The sequence below is a fragment of the Ovis aries genome, chromosome 15, assembly GCF_016772045.2.
Source record: "Ovis aries strain OAR_USU_Benz2616 breed Rambouillet chromosome 15, ARS-UI_Ramb_v3.0, whole genome shotgun sequence".
NCBI lineage: Eukaryota > Metazoa > Chordata > Mammalia > Artiodactyla > Bovidae > Ovis > Ovis aries.
Window position 1 is genome coordinate 51,096,646 of NC_056068.1, and position 17,996 is coordinate 51,114,641.

General features: G+C 41.7%; 1 protein-coding gene across 7 annotated transcripts in view; it reads right to left on the reverse strand.

Moving 5' to 3' along the window:
* Positions 1–2,542: 2,542 nt before the first annotated feature.
* FCHSD2 (FCH and double SH3 domains 2) overlaps positions 2,543–17,996 on the reverse strand; it is a 254,775-nt gene continuing 239,321 nt past the window's right edge. For 3 of the 7 annotated variants that reach the window (XM_060399995.1, XM_004016298.6, XM_042233211.2), the window contains 7 exons: positions 15,305–15,439; positions 10,112–10,195; positions 9,814–9,991; positions 9,300–9,520; positions 7,431–7,560; positions 7,206–7,288; positions 2,543–4,677 (listed from right to left, as the gene is read on the reverse strand). In XM_060399995.1, the coding sequence (XP_060255978.1) occupies positions 4,594–4,677; positions 7,206–7,288; positions 7,431–7,560; positions 9,300–9,520; positions 9,814–9,991; positions 10,112–10,195; positions 15,305–15,439 (915 nt within the window). In that variant the 3' untranslated portion in view covers positions 2,543–4,593. Of the gene's footprint in view, positions 7,095–7,205; positions 7,289–7,430; positions 7,561–9,299; positions 9,521–9,813; positions 9,992–10,111; positions 10,196–15,304; positions 15,440–17,996 lie in introns of all 7 variants that reach the window. The other 4 variants (XM_060399996.1, XM_060399994.1, XM_060399997.1 and 1 more) reach the window with 2 other exon arrangements.

Genomic DNA, 17,996 nt, shown 5'->3' on the forward strand with positions numbered 1-17,996 from the left:
CCTTTCTGTTGTTTCAGGATAACATTCCAGTAAAGTATTTCCAGACCAGCGCTCTCTGAAACAGATGGGGCAGAAGTATTGCATTTGTGTTTTCAGCCAGTGGGACCAGGGGAAATTGGTTCAGGAATGAGACGCCCTCTGGAATTAATTCTTGACAGATCAAGCGGTAACAGCCTCTAAGAGGAAACTTATACTGGTTGTGTTAAGTTGTAGGATTTGGGGACAAATTACAACTCTCTCCTTATACACTAAAATTCCTGTAACTTGGTTGTATTTTTGTCATGAAAAACAGCTTCATAATGAGCAATTAAATGCAAAGATTCAGCCAGACTGTGTCATAAAGCCACTCAGAGGCCAAAGAAATAACTTGCCTCACTACTGAAAGCTTTGGCTGGGTTCCCTGGGCAGTGAGGGAAGGGTGCAGCACAGTGAGATTACAACCCAGAGGAAGGAGTTTGCTTTGTCCTGGTGGAGAGTCCGGTGGCTTGAATCTTCAACTTCTGGCCATTCCGAGAAGTCTGTTTCAGTAGAGTCTTCTCAAATACTGTGACTTTTTTGTGTGATGTTCTCATTGTGCATCTAGAAACTGAACTTACCTGGAACCTAAAGGTTGGATGAGTCCTTGGAAATCATCTCATTCTGCTTCTTTTAAAGCTGGGGGCTGTGGCAGCCCAGTGGAAAGGGTATCCATCAGGCGGCGGCAGGGCTGAGGCTGCAGGATATCCTCCCGCTCATTTCCGCCTGCCTGTGGTTGTGGGCTGGGGCGGGTTAGAGAGGAAAGGGATTCAGGTGATGCGCTGCGACTCTGCTTTGGCTGCCTCACGTTTAGCTCCTATGATGAAGGAGGCCCCCCTATAACTATGATACAGGGGTGGGGCAACCAGCTTAATTCTGTCCCCTGGTCATTGACCAGGCCTCTGGTACCAATGGTAGTGCTAAATGTGAGCAGCTTTCATTAGGAGGGGGAAGACAGAAGATGGAGATGATATTAATGTGTATTGATATTGTATTGATATTAATGTGTATGCCCTTAACATATTTATGGTAAGGCACTTTCACACCCACTCCTTCCTTTGGGCCTTATGACAGCTCTGGAAGGACAGCAAGGACAGCTCTGTAGGGGAGGTGCTGAAGGTTGGGCAGTGACGCCGAGGAAGACCACGCTGTGCCACACACTTCACATGTCCTTGGAGCCACGGCATTACTAGGTTTCTGATGGGGACACTGAAGCTGGGTCCCACAGCTGTCAAGTGGGACCCAGGATTTAACTCAGACCTTCTGAGTCCAAAGTCCACGTTGTCTTCTATGCTGTTGGTGGGAGTGTCGACAGATATGATTCTTTTGGAGGCCGATTTGGCAACATCTAACAAAATCAAATCTATACATATTATTTGTGGTGCTAGTGGTAAAGAACCTGCCTGCCAATGCAGGAGATGTAAGAAATGCAGGTTCGATCCCTGGGTCAGGAAAATCCCCTGGAGGAGGGCACGGCAACTCACTCCAGTACTCCTGCCTGGAGAATCCCGTGGACCGAGGAGCCTGGTGGGCTATGGTCCACAGGGTCACAAAGAGCTGGACGTGGCTGAAGTGACTTAGCACACAGCATAACAAAATTAAATACACACATATATTTTTAACTCTTACATTACATATTTAGGAATTTACCTGATATTTTTACTGGAACAAATTTATAAACAATAGGTAAAAAGGTATTAATTTCAGCTCTCTGAAAGCAAATGAATGGATACAGCCCCAACATCCATCACTATAGGAATGTTTAAATCATGCTATATCCAAACAATGGAATATAATGCTGCCTTCAGAAAGAATGAGGTAAATCTAAATGTATTATATAACTTCACATATGAAAAAGGTAGTGTTGGCACATGTAAGTTCTATGCACAGAAAATGTCTGGAAGCTTACATATCACACTTGCCCAGCTCTGGAAGAGGAGGGTTGTGGGGGCCTGCCTCAAACAGTGGTCCTCACTGGGGTGGCTAGTAGCCAGATGGACTCAGCTTTCTACCTGGAATCCTCCAGCCATCCCTAGAAACAGTAAAATCTCCTTCTCTTGCCTCATGAGTCCTCAGGGTAGAGGTTTAGGAAAAGGACAGAGGAGTACAGAGTGCCCACGGCCTGCAGTTGCATCAGTCTGAGGGGACTCAGTGGCCTCCTTCTGGCCCTCGCAGCTGCAGATCTGGGGCTCCCTCCTCAGTCACCTCAGCACATTCTCCGCCTCTCCTTTCTGGCACATATCAAACAGTACTGTCCTCAGGCGTATCCTTCTTTTTACCTCCATGGAAAGAACCTTGACGGCCAAGGCCACAACTTACTTATTTTTATCTCTAACATTCAGGGTATTACCCCTGACAGGTGGGTGGCACGAAGGGCTGTTTGTCCCATGGATGGGTTAATTTACTTCCCTCTCTTTGTATCTGTTGTAAGATTTAAAGGAGGGCCTGAGAGTGTCTTTAAAACAAACACTGTCTATTTGGAAAAGCCTGTTTACCCAAATCTTCTTATAAGAAAAACTTAGAAACGTAATTCCATTGTTTTTTATTATTCAACATTTTATACATAATAAATACAAAGTTTTTACAGCCACTGTAAAGAAAGCACTTCTGCACAGAGGCGCCTCCTCTGAGCCCAGCCCTGTGCACTGTGGTGCGGGGTTACATGTCCTAGAGGGACGGGTTCTTATTAAAAAGGAGGCATATTCTTACAACTTCGTGTTTTTTTAAAATAAAATTAGCAGCTCTTCCAAAAAATATTTTAAAATATAACAAAAGATTTCAAATAACTCTCTGAGAATGTGGAAAACCCAGATTCAAGGACAATTTTGCTAGCTAAAGAGAGAATACAAGACTGGGTGGCAAGAACTGCCCAAATTCAGCACTTTGAAGATTTTTAAAGTGCTTTGAAGATTTTTAACTTGTCCACAAACTTTAAAATCTTAAAAAGAAAAAGCCCACCCTTTTAATTTCTTTTGTAAACTTAAGAATAAGTTTGATAAACACAAAAAGACCTCAAATAGATCAACAGGTTTTAAGAAATGCAAAAAAAAAAAAAATCCTCAAATCACAGAGAAGATTCATCAATGGATACTGTCATTGAAGTGATCAAATGACTATCTGAAAACTTCTTCAGCTATGACCTTATTTCTAGTCAAAAATCCCATGGGGACATTTGGCAAGCATTTCAAGTTTTTAGAGATTCTTAGGAGGGATGGCATTTTCAAAGCAAAAGACAACTTTTGGATTAAATTCTGAGAATTTTGATTTTTTTAAAAAAAGGAAAAAAAAGCAACTGGCAAACATCCCTTAGTTCCTAAGTAATGCATTCCCTATCTTCCATTGGAGGTGGAGGGCCACCAGAGGCCTCTGGGAGCCACTGCTGTGGGTTTGTTAGTCTGCAGGGAAGGCTCTTCATGGCTCTCCCTGTGACATGGAGAACTTGTCCTTTCCTTGTCAATTTGCACCATACAATCCTTTTGTCCTTCTTCATAGGAAGCTGGTTTACTCCTTGAGCCACAGATTCTTCCTCCCAAGGAAATGTCAGGTCAGAGGGACCTGGGAAGCTGCATTTTATGTGGTGGGTGGCTGCTGGTCTGGGCCAGCCACAACTTGGCTGCCTCGGCCAGTGGACTAGGTTGGGAATAAAATAATGCTAGGTGCCTCCCCAGTAGAGAAGCTTGACAAGGCAAGTATGTGTCCCCAGTTTTATCAAGACATTCAAATTCTAAGGATACTGGTCATGATAGTATATGCAAAAATTAAGATGAAAAAATACCCAAATATAAAAAGAACACTAAGTCAGCTCATTGCAGATCTGGAAGCTCCATTTCTGCTTTAGCCACAGCCTCCTTTCTATTAGTCTATGTGATGGATGAGATTCGGCTACTAGTTCAGCCCCCTCCATGTTAGCTCTGCTAATACTAAATGAATGGCATAAATATTAATACAAAGGACACTGTTAATTGTTTTAAATCTGTTAGCTGTGGAAGAGATGTGCATTATTGCAATCGGTGCTAAACTCAGGGCAGTCTACTTTTTTCCAATAAGGTTTCAGTTTCTCAGTTTGGGGACCAATTGCGGGGAGGAGCCAGCCTCTCCTGAAATCCCTCCTGCTGCTTCCTTATGTAGCCGGCATGATCTGATTAAACTCAATCAGATAAGCCAAAGCCACTTGAAGAAAGATGAGCATCTTTGCCACGTCCTCGTGGCCACAGTAATATACTGTACGAGTGCACATGATCAGGATCTCTGTGACTGTGCCCTGAACGAGGCCTGGTCTTGAGTCTCATACAAAAATGGGTCCCTAGGAGGCAAGAGGACTGTCCCTCTTCTCTGCTTCTAAGGCCCACTAGGATTTGTGCTGTGCTAGGAGAGATGACATAGAAAATGACAACAAAAAAAGGCACGAAATATTAAAAACATGGGAGGTGTCAACCAGGCCACCCGGTCACATATAGTCCTCCTTGTTTTTGCTCTGTTCGAGTCATCATCATGCAAGCAAAGGTGCCTAAAAAACAAGACTGGCCAAACTCCAAGCCTGGCCTTGATTGTAGCAGTAACGGACAGGCAAACCCATCATCACACCAGTGTGATTTCCACATCCTCGATCTTCTCTGCGGGCCTTCGGTGGTTCTGCGTAGGAGGAGGGGGAGCTGCCCGGACCTGAGCAGGAAACCATCACATGGTCAGTCAGCTTCCTGATTCAGTGGCTGAAGCATCGAAATCCGACCAATCACTTATTCAAGGACATGGGCACCCGAGGGCTCTCAGAAATGTTCTAGGCATGTGCTTTCAACTTAATTTTTATAGCTTCTTACATTGAGAAGGACCGACTGCTCTGGATGAAATGTGAAACTCAAGACTCAGGTTCTTCCCTGGGCTGAAAGCCTCATGGCCACAAGAGTCTTTGTAGTCCTGACAACCTTGGCCCAAGCAAAGGCCTAGAGTTGGAAGCGAGAGAGAGCAATGCTTGGAGAACTGAAAAACCTTTAAATGTGTCTTGGAAGGAGAGATGCAAGAGATGAGACTAGAGAGACAGGCTGGGGTAAGTCATGAAGGGCCTTATTAACTCATATTTAAAAATCTGAGCCTTATTCTGTAGGCAAAGATGAGTCTTTGAGGGATTTAAGCAGTAATATTAGATGTGTGAAAAGATGACTCAGGTAAAAGTTTGAAGAAAAGAGTGGTGGAGGGCAAGAATACAGGTTGACAGTTTTGGAGCCTCCTGTGATCGTCTGAAAGAGAGCTGATGTTGGCTGGCACTGGGGGAATGGAGGGGGACAACTTAGTCATCTCTAGGTAACCCTGGCAGGCCTTGCGATGACTCTTCACGAAAGGCAGGTCAGGGAGGTGTCACGAGTGATCCCAAAGCACTAGCAGGATAGGGGTACCACTCACCAGGATGGGAAATAAGGGAGAAGGATGATGTCTGAGAAGGAGGATAATTAACTAGTTTTTTGCTGAGTTTTGGGGGTTTGCTATATATATACACTAAGATTTCCACAGATCTGAAGCTCAGAGAAGAGATTGGATAGGTAGTTATAAATCTGGGAGCTGTCAGGAAATAAATGGTTATCAAAGTCTTGGGAGTAAATGAGATAACTCAGGAGTAAGTTTAACGACTTTAAGAGCAGTAGCCCTGGGACTCCTCTGGTTGCGCAATGGTGAAGAATTTGCCTTGCAATGCAGGGGACGTGGGTTCAACCCTTAGTCAGGGAACTAAGATCTCACATGCCATGGAACAACGGAGAGGCTGACCTGAGTGCCCAAATACCGAGGCTGCACACAGCAGCTACTGAAGCCTGTGTGCGCTGGAGCCCACACTACAGACTCCGTGCAGCGCATCGAAAAGATCCCACACGATGCAACAAAGACTCCACCTGCTGCAACTAAAGCCTGACGCAGCCAGACAAATTAAAAAAAAAGAGGGAAGGGGTTAGTGGATGGAACCCTGAGAGGCATCAACAGAGCTGGGTAAAGGCAGAGAAGCCCTCAGAGGCCAATGAAAAGGAAGGCCAGGAAGTAGAAGGCAGACCAGGAAAAGTGTGGTGGAACAAATGGGTCCACTTCTCTCCACTACTGCTCTTCCCCACTAGTTCACATTACTGTCCTCTCTTGCTTGGACCATTGCTCCAGCCTCCTAACAACTCCCCCTGTTCATTCTGACACTTTCTACTCATTTTCCACCTAGCTGCCACAGTAGTGTTTTTAAAATGCACAGCTGGGATGTCCCTGGTGGTCTCCCAATTCAAGGGATATAGGCTTGATCCCTGGTTGGGGAACTAAGATCCCACATGCTTCAAGGCAACTAAGCCCACTCACTGCAACTAAAGAGAAGTCCATGCTCAGTGACAAAGAGCCCACGTGCTACAAGTAAGACCAAGTGCAGCCAACATAAAATTATAAAAATTATTAAGTAAAAATAATTTTTAAAAATGCACAATCAGTCATATCACTATCTGGTTTACAATCTTACAACATCTTCCTATCACATTTAGGATCACGAACCAAGTCCTTAACAAGGCACTCAGTATCTGCTGAATGAACAAAGACAAAGGTTGTAAGTGGCTCAAAGAATTGTGTCAAATGCTGATAAGAGGGTCTAGGAAAATAAAACCGCAAATGTAACTAGATTACCATGCGGAAGTTATGACCCTGGAAGAACTATTTCACAGTGAGGTAGTCGGATGGATTTGATGACAGCCGAGTGAGGGGTGGGTAGAGGTGATTATTTGTAAAGAACAAATAATTTCTTTGAGAATAGAAGCTCTCAAACCTCAAAAGGGCATGTATCTTATATCATCTCACTGTCTGTCGAAGAGGAAAGTAGAGGCCTGGGAAAAAAGTTCTCAATAAACGCCTGCTGGAAAAAAAAAAAAATTCTGTTTCACAATTAGACTGCTTTAATGCTCACAGAACTTGTTATACTTTAAATACACTTTCCATAGTTATCACCTGGCAATCTCACCATGGCTTAGTGAGGAAAGTGCCAGCGTAATAAGCTAGACCTTCCAAGATGTGTTTATTTTTATAGCCTTCCTTTTCCAGAGCTCTGTTTAACTTCCCAAGTCCATCGCAACCTGGCATGGAAGAAATTAGTAACAACACAGGGGTCATGGAGCTCCATTAATTTCTAACTTTCAATCTGGAAGAACTATGCACTCTATTACTCAGCTAGATAAGAGACTTACAGGTCGCAGTTTCCCATATGAGGTCTCAGGAGTATGCCTGGATGCCTGCGAGAATCCTGGCGATTCGGCATGGAAGCTGTTTTCTAAGGGAGGGAATCAAAGCAGCTCAATTTATTTGTGTTGCTGAGCAATACAGATGGTAGTTCAGATCTGTTTACCCTTCAGATGAACACGTGGCTTTCCAAATGAAAGTGTATTTTGACAAATGCCCACGAGACCCCTTACCGTTTGCTGAAGGAGAGCGGGAGAAGTACTGGGAGCCCCTCTTATCTGGGCTGGGGTAAGGGCTGCTGGGAGGCTGGTCATACAGCGGCAGTGGAGGCAGGGAGCTGGGCGGTTTGGGGGAAGGAGAGACCTGCAGCAAAGGGAACAGAGGTTACACAGTGCTCACTTCAGGAGGGAGGTCAGCTGGCTTCTCTGACTGCTCCTGGCAAATAACCCTTCTCCGGAGCTACATTATGACTATTAACTTTTTTGACCACCCTAATTAGAAGCAAATAAGCCTAGTTTGATGGCTAAGTTGAAGATGATCTCTCTTGGTAAATGCATGCATGCTCAGTCCCTTCAGTTGTGTCTGGCTCTTTGTGACCCCATGGATTGTAGCTCGCCATGCTCCTCTGTCTGTGGGAATTCTCCAGGCAAGAATACTGGAATGGATTGCCATGCCCTCCTCCAGGGGATCTTCTCGACCCAGAGATCGAACCCACGACTCTTACGTCTCCTGCGCTGGCAGGCAGGTTCTTACCACTAGCACCACCTGGAAAGCCGCACTTGAAAATATGTGGGTTATTTTAAAGTATCTTTTGATATTGATTTCTAACATAATTCCACAGTGCTAAGAGAACAGACTCTGTTTGATTTCAATACCTTTAGACCATGACATTTTTGCACCTTGTTTTATGTCCCTGGATATGTTCCAGTGTCTCCTAATTTACAGTCTATAGGAACTTGAAGAGAATTTGTATCCTACTATTGTGTGAAAATTATATAAATCTTAATTACATTGAGTTGGTTCACAGTGCTTTTCAGGCCTACTATATCCTACTTCTCTGTATATTCATTCTACTAATGTTTGAGAGTTTGATATTGAAACTCCATCTAAAAATCTTAATTTATCTACTTAAAAAATAATTGTAAAACATGGTGGAACTATATACAACCTTGCTCTGTATTTTCCAAGTCTCCTGTGAATGTGTTATCATCCTTTCATAATTAAAAAAGAGTAAAATAAAAAAGCAAATGAGCCTAGAATAACCACACTACCACCAGTTTTGTGTTGCATTTAACTTTTTCCTTCCATAGATCTCATTATAGATCTCATAGATTTTAGTTTAAATTCAACATTTACCAAGTCAAACCATTCTCTAGAGTTCTACTGAAAACATATCAAAGTAGTCAATTCAGTGAAGAACAAAAGAAAAAACAAGTTCTATTTTTTGGTGAAAAAAAAAAAAATTGGCTGAGTTTCTGACTTCCCCAGGCTTTGTAATTGTCATGTTCAGTGGTCATAATACTGTACAAGCAAGATGGGCAGACATATTCCTTACGGTCCTGGACCTGCCAGGCCTGTTGTGACATATCTGAATTAGGAGTTTCCCGTAAAGACAAGTTATGCTATGATGAAGTAAGCCTCAGGCCACATGAGTACATGGGGCTTTGGGAGTCTCATTAGTTCTCTGAAAAGGATTAGCAGTGCCTGGGCTGGGCAGGGAGGTTCTGACAGTGAGGGAGAGAAAGAGGCTGCTAATATTTTTACTGTATAAACTAACCACAGAGACAACACATTCCCTCTCCGGTTTCTTTCTTTCTCCTCGCCAAACCAGTCTTTTGTAGGTCACACACAGTGTAGTATTTTGGTTCCTCAATTCAGAGAACAGAATGTGGGAGACATGAAGTGTAATATAGCCATTACACAGAGCCTGGCTGACAAGTCTCTGCTTCCCAAATTCAGTCTTGTGGTAACTTGGCAACCAAAAACTGGAGTGGTAAGGGTGAGGTTGAGACCACAGCCCACTTCTGTGTGGGTCAACAGACTCTTTGGGAGTTATTTTCTTGAACTATCTTTTAATTCAGCTTTCTTCCCCTGTTGTGCACCTGAATCTCTTGCATCCATGGAGTGTCACCATTTTCTGAGGCTGAAAGTTCTTCCACTAGCACCGATGGGAAAACTCCAATCCGCCCATTGAATTCTCCTTCCCAGAAGCCATCGTCATCCTGGTTTTCTTTGTTCAAGATTCGGATGATTGCTCCCTCAGGAAAAGATAATTCATCATCTGTCTGGCCCTCGTAGTCATAAAGTGCTTTCACGAAACAGACTAGGTAGCAAGAGAGAAAAATGCAGTAAGAACACCAACAACCAGGTGACTCTCACAACCACCCCATGCACAGGTGACAGCTAAGAGTGCCCAATGGAATAAGAGCAGAGCTGTAGTTCTGTACTCACTGAAGAGCAACTCTAGGGTTCCACTGTACAGGACACATGAGGCCAAATACATACATTACAGAAAGGGAATAAACCCAGGTTTTTAACCAGCTGAAGGCTGACTCCAAGGTAATAGGGTTTACGTCAAATGTGACCAAATAAAGAGTGCCTTGTTTCAGTCTTTACCACTGGCATCTCCGTTGAGGCTGCCTGAAACGAGCTCGGCCTCCGTGGAATTGCTGGATGTGTGTGACCGACTGTCCAAGGCAGCCAAGGACTGCAGCATGCTCAGCAGACTGTTCGAGGTGGGAAACTGTAGGTACTTTTCTGGCACATAACCCACTTGGCCGACTTTATTTCGAGCCTGAGTAAAAGACATGCGACAAAACAGGTTTGCACACACAATTTGGACAGGGTACAACAAGAACCAAAACAAACTCCTGAAAATGTCACAAGAAGGGGTGATATGAGCAAAGGAATATACCTTTACCCAGTCTTCCATATCTCCATCTTCAATCACTTCTAACACCTCATGTTCCTCAATGGTCAACTCATCTGGTTGAGAAGCCTGCAATGTAGGATGGTCATGGACAAAATTAAAAAGGTTAGATAAAGAGCAGATGTGAACTGATTATAACAGAAACTGGGGATCAAAGTATTGAAATGATTTTGAAAAACGTACTGAACATAAAAATTTGAGTGCTGTAAAACTATCATAATGAGGTGAAGTTTTACTTAAAAAACTAAACAAAATAAAGCCACAACAAAAACTGGAGAAACGGAATCCTCAAGAGGCAGTCAGGCTCAGTGAACACAGCACTCTGCTGGAGGAGGGGACCTGGGTTCCAGCTCCAGCTTATGTATCTATTGGTAAGTTATTCAACTTCTTGATGCCTCCATTTCTTCAAAATGACAATCCCGCCATTCTCGGGAAGATGGGGGGGTGGGAGTGGGTGGAGTCAGTGTGGGATGAATAAGCACAGAACCATGATGGTTTGGGAAGCACAGGCAAAGGAGAAAGCAGTGAATCAGAACCGCACCACAGGGCTACAGTGGAGGTGCAGGCTGTGAAAATGCAAAGAGCTATGTATATGGATTGAATGACAGCTTGAGCAGTGCCTGGAATTGGTCTCGAATCACCGTAAAACAGTGGCCAAGAGTAGTAAGTTGTAGGAGAGAAATGATTGATATTGGTCAAGGCTTGGATTTATTATGCTCCAACTTAACTGTAGACACTGGGCTGATCCATTTGGGTGCTTCTGCAGAAGTTGCTGTGACTTTTTTTTAAAGTAAATAAAAGCAGGAGTCCACTGACACTGGACACCCAAATGCTGCCCATGAGGCTGTAGAATCTGAGGGCAAACTCTCAGGGACTCTGCAGAGGGGTCAGAGAAAGAGACTGTGTTTCCTGAAGAGACTTGTCTGTTACACGTAACAGGAGGCATCTGCAGGCATCTTCTGGTTCTTAGTGAACAGCTGTAAAATCTTTCCCCAAGTCTCAAGATCAGTGAAAACTATCAGTTAAGACCATATAGCTTTTCAGATCTCACAGTCTCAAAGTATAAAAATATCTCCAAGTTACATAAGCAAAAATAAGGCAAGGCTCACTTCCCATTGCATGTACATTTCATCAAACCCAGATTCTGGACATTGCTATAATAGCTACTTGAGATAGAAAAACAGTATTGAAAATGGCTGACTAATCACAGAACTACTCCAGGATCAGAATTTTAAGCAGATTACCTCTGACCTCAAAATAAGAGAAAAAGAGTCCACTGATTTTTGATGGCTTTTCCAGTGGAATTTCTTCACTAATCTGAAACCACACTATGCCTTGAATATACCAGAAAAAGGCACCTACATAACAAAGTTGTTTTTCCTAATTCTGCGGCAAAACTTTTCAAAGGTCATCAATACAACCAGATTTCAATGTGTGTGAGAGCAAAGCAGGGGAGTTAAACACCTTTAAATATATTGCTGCCCCTGTAGAAAAGTCATGAAGGTCCATGCAAGTTGTCCAACATTGTTATATAAGCAGTGCTATATACAGCATTGTTATACTAGCAATTCTTTCACTTGACAAGGTCAAGTCCTTCCCATGACACTCAAGACCCTGTGGTCTCCTGATGTTTTGGCCCCAGCAAACTAATCCCTAGTATCTGAATATACCATGTTATGTATTGTCTCTATGCCTTCCTTCCAAGAGGCCTTGATCCCTCTTTCCCATTTGGTAACTGGAATTAGATTACTGTGAGTTCAAGTCCAGCTTCAGTCTCTTTCTACAGGCAAGTGACTGTAAGACCTTTCAGAGCCTCAGTTTTCTTTTTTATTCCTATTACAATGCAAGCTCCATGAAGGCAGAGATTTCTGTCTGTGTTGATCAATGCTGTATCTCCAAGCCTAGAAAAGAGCATAGCATGGTACATGGAAGGTACTCAAGTAATATTTGTTGAATTAATGGATTGGTTGATAATTTCTTCCTTATAGGATTATTGAAAGGATTAAAAAATATATATATATATAGATACTAGGCACACAGGAATTAATAAATGGTAGCTATTATTATTACCCATGATTTGATGCCTGGCTTATATGTATACCAAGACCACCAACAATGAGCTGGTTGCTTTTTCCTCCTTTTACTCTTATAAGGCTTTGAGTATCCCTCTAACACTGACTACTATGGCACTCAAGTTAGCTGTTTGCACTTGTGGGCTTTCTAATAGAATGACTTCTTTAAGGCAGGGAATGTAATTTTTCTCACTCATCCCAACCAAGGACAGCAAGTGGTTGGTAAATGGTTATTAAATAAACACATGGTCATACACTACCTCATGAAGTCCTGATATGCAGTGGCCACCAGAACCCCAGAAGCAGCCATGCCCTGTTTCCACCACCACCTTTCTAAATTTCCCGTTTTCTGTTAAAACAATACGCTTTTTCCTGGTCATAAAAGTAATAAATGCTCACTGTAGAAAAGCTAGAAATAGGTATAATAGAGATCTGAAGGTAATACAATTTGGTATCTTACTTTCTTGACGTACCATTTCTTCTTACAAAAAAACCTCAAATGTAATTTTTCAATTATCCTCATAATATTGTTATGGTTATATTATATGAATGGTTAATTTATTTAGTTATTTCCTTATTGGACTGCTAACTTTGCCCTTATAAAGTAGTACTATGATGAAAAAAAATTTTGTACCCAGAATATTTTTCTATATTGTGGGTCACTTCCTTAGGACAAATGCTAGTAGGGTCAAAGTGACAAGCATTTTTAAGGCTTTTGAAACAAATCCTTAAATTTAGCTTTTCTTAAATTTAGGCTTTCTTTGCTGGTCTGGACCATAGGAATCACAATTAGGCTTATAGTTAAGCCTCTCTGTACTCTAACCTGCCCTCTCTGGAATATCTATACCACGACCAGGGTTACCTTATTTTAAAGCCCAGTCTGATTTTAGGACACGCGATGGCTTCCTTTAGCCAGGATGGAAGCCAAACCTTGGTGTGATCTACAGGTCTATCTGATATCTTTACTTCCAGCTGCTCTGTTTCCCACATTTGATGCTCACACACCACTGAGTTTAACATTTCCTGGACACTCTATCATCTCATCAAACTGTGTCTCTGCATCTGTTGTTTGCATAGAACGCTCTTTCCCTTCTCTACCTCATCATTGTGACTAGAAAGATCTTACTCCTGACCTCACTGAAATGCTACCTTATCTGCAAAATTTCTCAGATGCAATAATCACTCAGATACTTAGGAGCCTCTCCATTTAAAGACCTTAAATTTTAATTCTGGAACTTCAGAGTAAATATAACACTGAGACAGAAGACAGGGAAACAATCCCAACCTAGCTGTATAATATTTTCAAAACATTGCATAAGTGTTTTAAAGATGACTTCAAATTTTCAGAAGATTATCAAAACAGTTTACATTGGGAAGACAAACCCCAACTCTTTTAGAAAAGAAGTATTGTTAAATATATAATAAAAGGATGTCAAATGAAAAGAAGTCTGGCAGTCACTGGTATTGAGGAGTAAATGATGTCAGTTTTTCATTCTCCAGGCACGGTGCTGGTGGGAGTGAGACTATTCCCTGTATGCTTAAGATTCTCTCCACATACTTCCTCTGTTGTTCCTCAAGCATGGCATTAACATGAAAGGAATTCATTAACGTGAAAGGGATTCATTTGTTCATGCTTTCCTCACATCATTCATTTCTTCATTCCGCAATTATTTTCTGAGGACCAATTAGGTGCCAGGCATTGTCCTAGGTGCTGAAGACACATATGTAAGGCACACAAAGTTTCTGCCTTTAGGGAACTTTAGTGCAGAGTTAGATAAAGACATGTGAAAACAAACAAGATTAAGTTTGGTTGGCGACAGGTTCTATATAGTATCAATTAATAAATGAGGACAGAAGGGCAATGGGATAGAGTTGTGACTGGGAAGCTGTGCATGTGTTTAGGTGGTCAGGGGAAGCCTGAGGAGGCACTATTTGAGTTGAGCCTATATGAAGAGCACTGAGCAGCCAACCAAGAATTGGGAAGAGACAGTTCTAGGTAAGGGAAAGCAAGTGTAAAGTTGTCAAGTCAGGAAGGAGCAAGTGCTTTTGAAGACTGAAAGGCAGCCAGAGTTGCTAACATGTAGTGAGTAGGTTCAGTGGGTTGGTCTGACATGAAGCTAAGGAGATTGGCAGGGGCCAGATCAGTCTGGACATTTCAGAGCCTAGTAAAGAGTTGGTTTTTCTTTGTGTGATAGAAAGCTTAAAAAGAGTTTTAGGCAGGGGAATAAAGTAATCTCCTATATATGTTAAAGATAAGTTTGGCTATAGGGTGGAAAGTGGACTCTTGGCAGACAAGTATGAAGAAGGGATACCAGTTATTAATTTTTCTTACACTAATCAAAGTAATGGCCTAGACCAAGATGTGAAATGTGAATGGATTCCGGATATGTTTTGGAGGTGGACTCAACAGGACTGGCTATTGATTGGTGAAGGGAGTGAGGAAAAGAAGGGAACTGGGAAAACAAACTCAATTTACTTTGAGTAAAAAGTTAATGTGAAAGCAGGGCAGGGGTGAGAGAGATTAAAAACTATTATAACAAATCAGGTTTGGAAGTTAGAAGAAAATCTATTTATCCAGGTCCCTGCTTAACCTGGAAATAAGAGATGGTTATATTAATATTAGGATAAGCAAAGTTTTAACAAAACTGTTCTTTTAAGCAATTTTACTTTAATACCAATTTTGAGAACTATCCTAATGGAGAGCCTTGTGCCAAGCAGGCAACTGATAAGGAGAGGAGTTCTATTTACAGAAAATTTACTAGATGCCAGGCACTGTGCTAAATGCTTTGCTATACAAGTGTTATCTCATTTAGTCTCCACATTAGGCCTATAGTATTATCCCCATAATATAGATAAGAAAACTGAGGCTCACAGTAACCAAGGGACTAGCATGGTTATGTAGGTTGTAAGTGGCAGAGACAAGATTTTAACCGAGGCCATCTGACATCAGAGCCTAGACTCTTCCCCATTATGTTACATTGCCTCTAAAATGAACAGAACACCAACATTATGGTAAGTACAGCATAAGAGGCTGGGTAGATACTGTTACTTGTATTTTCAGAGTTGTCACAATTTAACATGAGAAATATGTTAGAGAAATACAAACCTTATAGGAATAAACAACTTTGCAGGTGAGTGGGTAATTTCTTAAGGTACCAGAAGGGCTGGAACTGCTGTCATCAAAAACATCCATGTTGTCCTCAAACTCTTCTCCTTCTTCTCTTTCAGTATCTGCATTAAGCTAGGAAAAATCAGAGGCCACTGGCTAGCTTACTCAGTTACTTCAAGAAGATGCATGAAAGCAGCAAACAACCGGATTGTTTCAAAATGTTAATTTACTCATTCATCCGCACATAGGAAAGTATCTGTTCTGTTCTCACTTGCATTTTTCATGTTATGAAAGGACTGAGATTTTTTTTTTTAAATTTTACTTTATTTTACAATACTGTGTTGGTTAACCAAGAGTCAGTTAAATACTGACTAATGAAGGCCTCTTACTATTTTAAACTGATCATATTAGCAAACATTAAAACGATTTCTAAATGCTACCAACACCTTGGACTGCAAGGAGATCCAATCAGTCCATCCTAAAGGAGACCAGTCCTGGGCGTTCATTGGAAGGACTGATGCTGAGGCTGAAACTCCAATACTTTGGCCACCTCACATGAAGAGTTGACTCATTGGAAAAGACCCTGATACTGGGAGGGATTTGGGGGCAGGAGGAGAAGGGGACGACAGAGGATGAGATGGCTGGATGGCATCACCGACTTGATGCACATGAGTTTGGGTGAACTCCGGGAGTTGGTGATGGACAGGGAGGCCTGGCGTGCTTCGATTCATGGGGTTGCAAAGAGTTGGACACGACTGAGCGACTGAACTGAACCAACGAGGTAGCGAAACAGGTTTTCATCCATGGCTGGTTTAAACGTACACTGGTACCTCCTTGGAAAAAAAAAAAAAAAAAAACCTGCACAGCAATGAAGACCCAGCACAGCCAAAAACAATAAATAAATAAAATTACTTAAAAAAAAAAGATACGGATAAATTAGAGCATGTGTGCTCCACTGGTAGGAATGTAAAATGGTGTAGCTGCTTTGGAAAAATGCTATGATGGTTCCTTAAAAAACTTTAACATAGAATTACTGTATAATCCAGCAATTTCACTTCTGTACTCCCAATGCTCTTCAATTTTAATTTCTATTCTATTCTTTCAATTATTTTTCCCAAAAGAGTTTGAAAGCAGGGATGTGAATACATATTTGTATACCAATGTTGACAGCAGCATTATTCACAATAGCCACAAGGTGGAAGCAACCCAAGCATCCACTGACATGGTTGGATGAACCAAACGGTGGTATTCGACAGCAGAATATTACTTAGCTTTAAAAAGGAATGCCATTCTGACACATACTATAGCATGGGTGAACCCTAAGGGCATTAATATTAAATGAAATAAGCCAGTCAAAAAGAAGATAAATACTGCATGATTCTACTGATAAAAAGAGTTCTGGAGACGGATGATGGCTACTGGACTTTGTATTTTAAAATGGTTTAAATGATGAAGTTTATGTTTCATATATTTTGCCACAGAAAAGGGCACAGTTTCTTTCGAAATGTAATTTCAAGGAAAATAAATGAAAATAAATCCAGTTTCAAGGTATATTACTGCCCATAGCTAAAAGGCATATATTAATTAAAATGGTATTAAGTGTAAAAATCTATTTATCTAGAGTATTGTCTATTGCATTAAAATGCAAATAACACTTAAATGAGTATAAACATCTGACAGAGGTAGGCAGAGTAAGAAGGACTAAGACTGGAGAACATAGGAGATGGGCTTGTTCTATACACCTCTGAACTATAAACAAAAAGTAAGTTTTACTTTTTAAACTAAAATCCAGCAAAGAAGAAACAAAATCAGCTCAAAGGTTTCTTGGTTTCTAGCTACATACAAACACTTATTTGGCTACTTTTCCCAATGTTCAAACATACAAAGGCATTAAGGTTTACACAGTAAGAATATAAGGAATGGGCAGTCAGAATTGGGCCTTATGGTAGGACAATTAATTAAAATAATCAAACACCTACTAAATGCTGAACACTAAGCTAGGCTCTGAGATATGAAATGAAGGACACAGTCTGCTTTGCGGGAGTTCACAACCTAGAGTGGGAAGTCAGCATACCCAAACGCTAAGTGCACAGACAGCCCTGTGAGTGAGGAGTGACTCGAGAAGGTCAGAGCAGATCTCTGTCCCTGGGATTCTCCAGGCAAGAATACTGGAGTGGGTGGCCATGCCCTTCTCGAGGGTATCTTCCGACCCAGGCATTGAACCCTCTTACTCTCCTGCATTGGCAGGCAGGTTCTTTACAACTAGCGCCACCTGGGAAGCCCTCAAACTAACAAACACATTTACATATACTTGGAAGATGCCTTTATACTCTAGAAAAGGTTACAGACAACTGTGGGCACAAAAAGCAAAACAAAACACCCATACATCCATAACAAAATTAAAGCCAATGTGGGTAGAGCGAGTTTCCAAAAATACAGCATAAGGAATGTTAATATGTACTGTGTTTTGGCACTGGGAATCAATTCAAAATGTTTCATCGTGGCAATGTTATCTGATACTAAGCATTCTTTCTTTCTTCTTTATTTTGAATTCATTTTTTGATTCTCACAGAAGGGAATGGAAGGTTGCAGTGACGGCAGCAGGGGTCACTGCTACATGCTTTTGCACTGCTCTTGCAGTTTTCCAAAGTATGTCATCTCAGGACAGCTTCTTCCTTTTTCCTCTTCC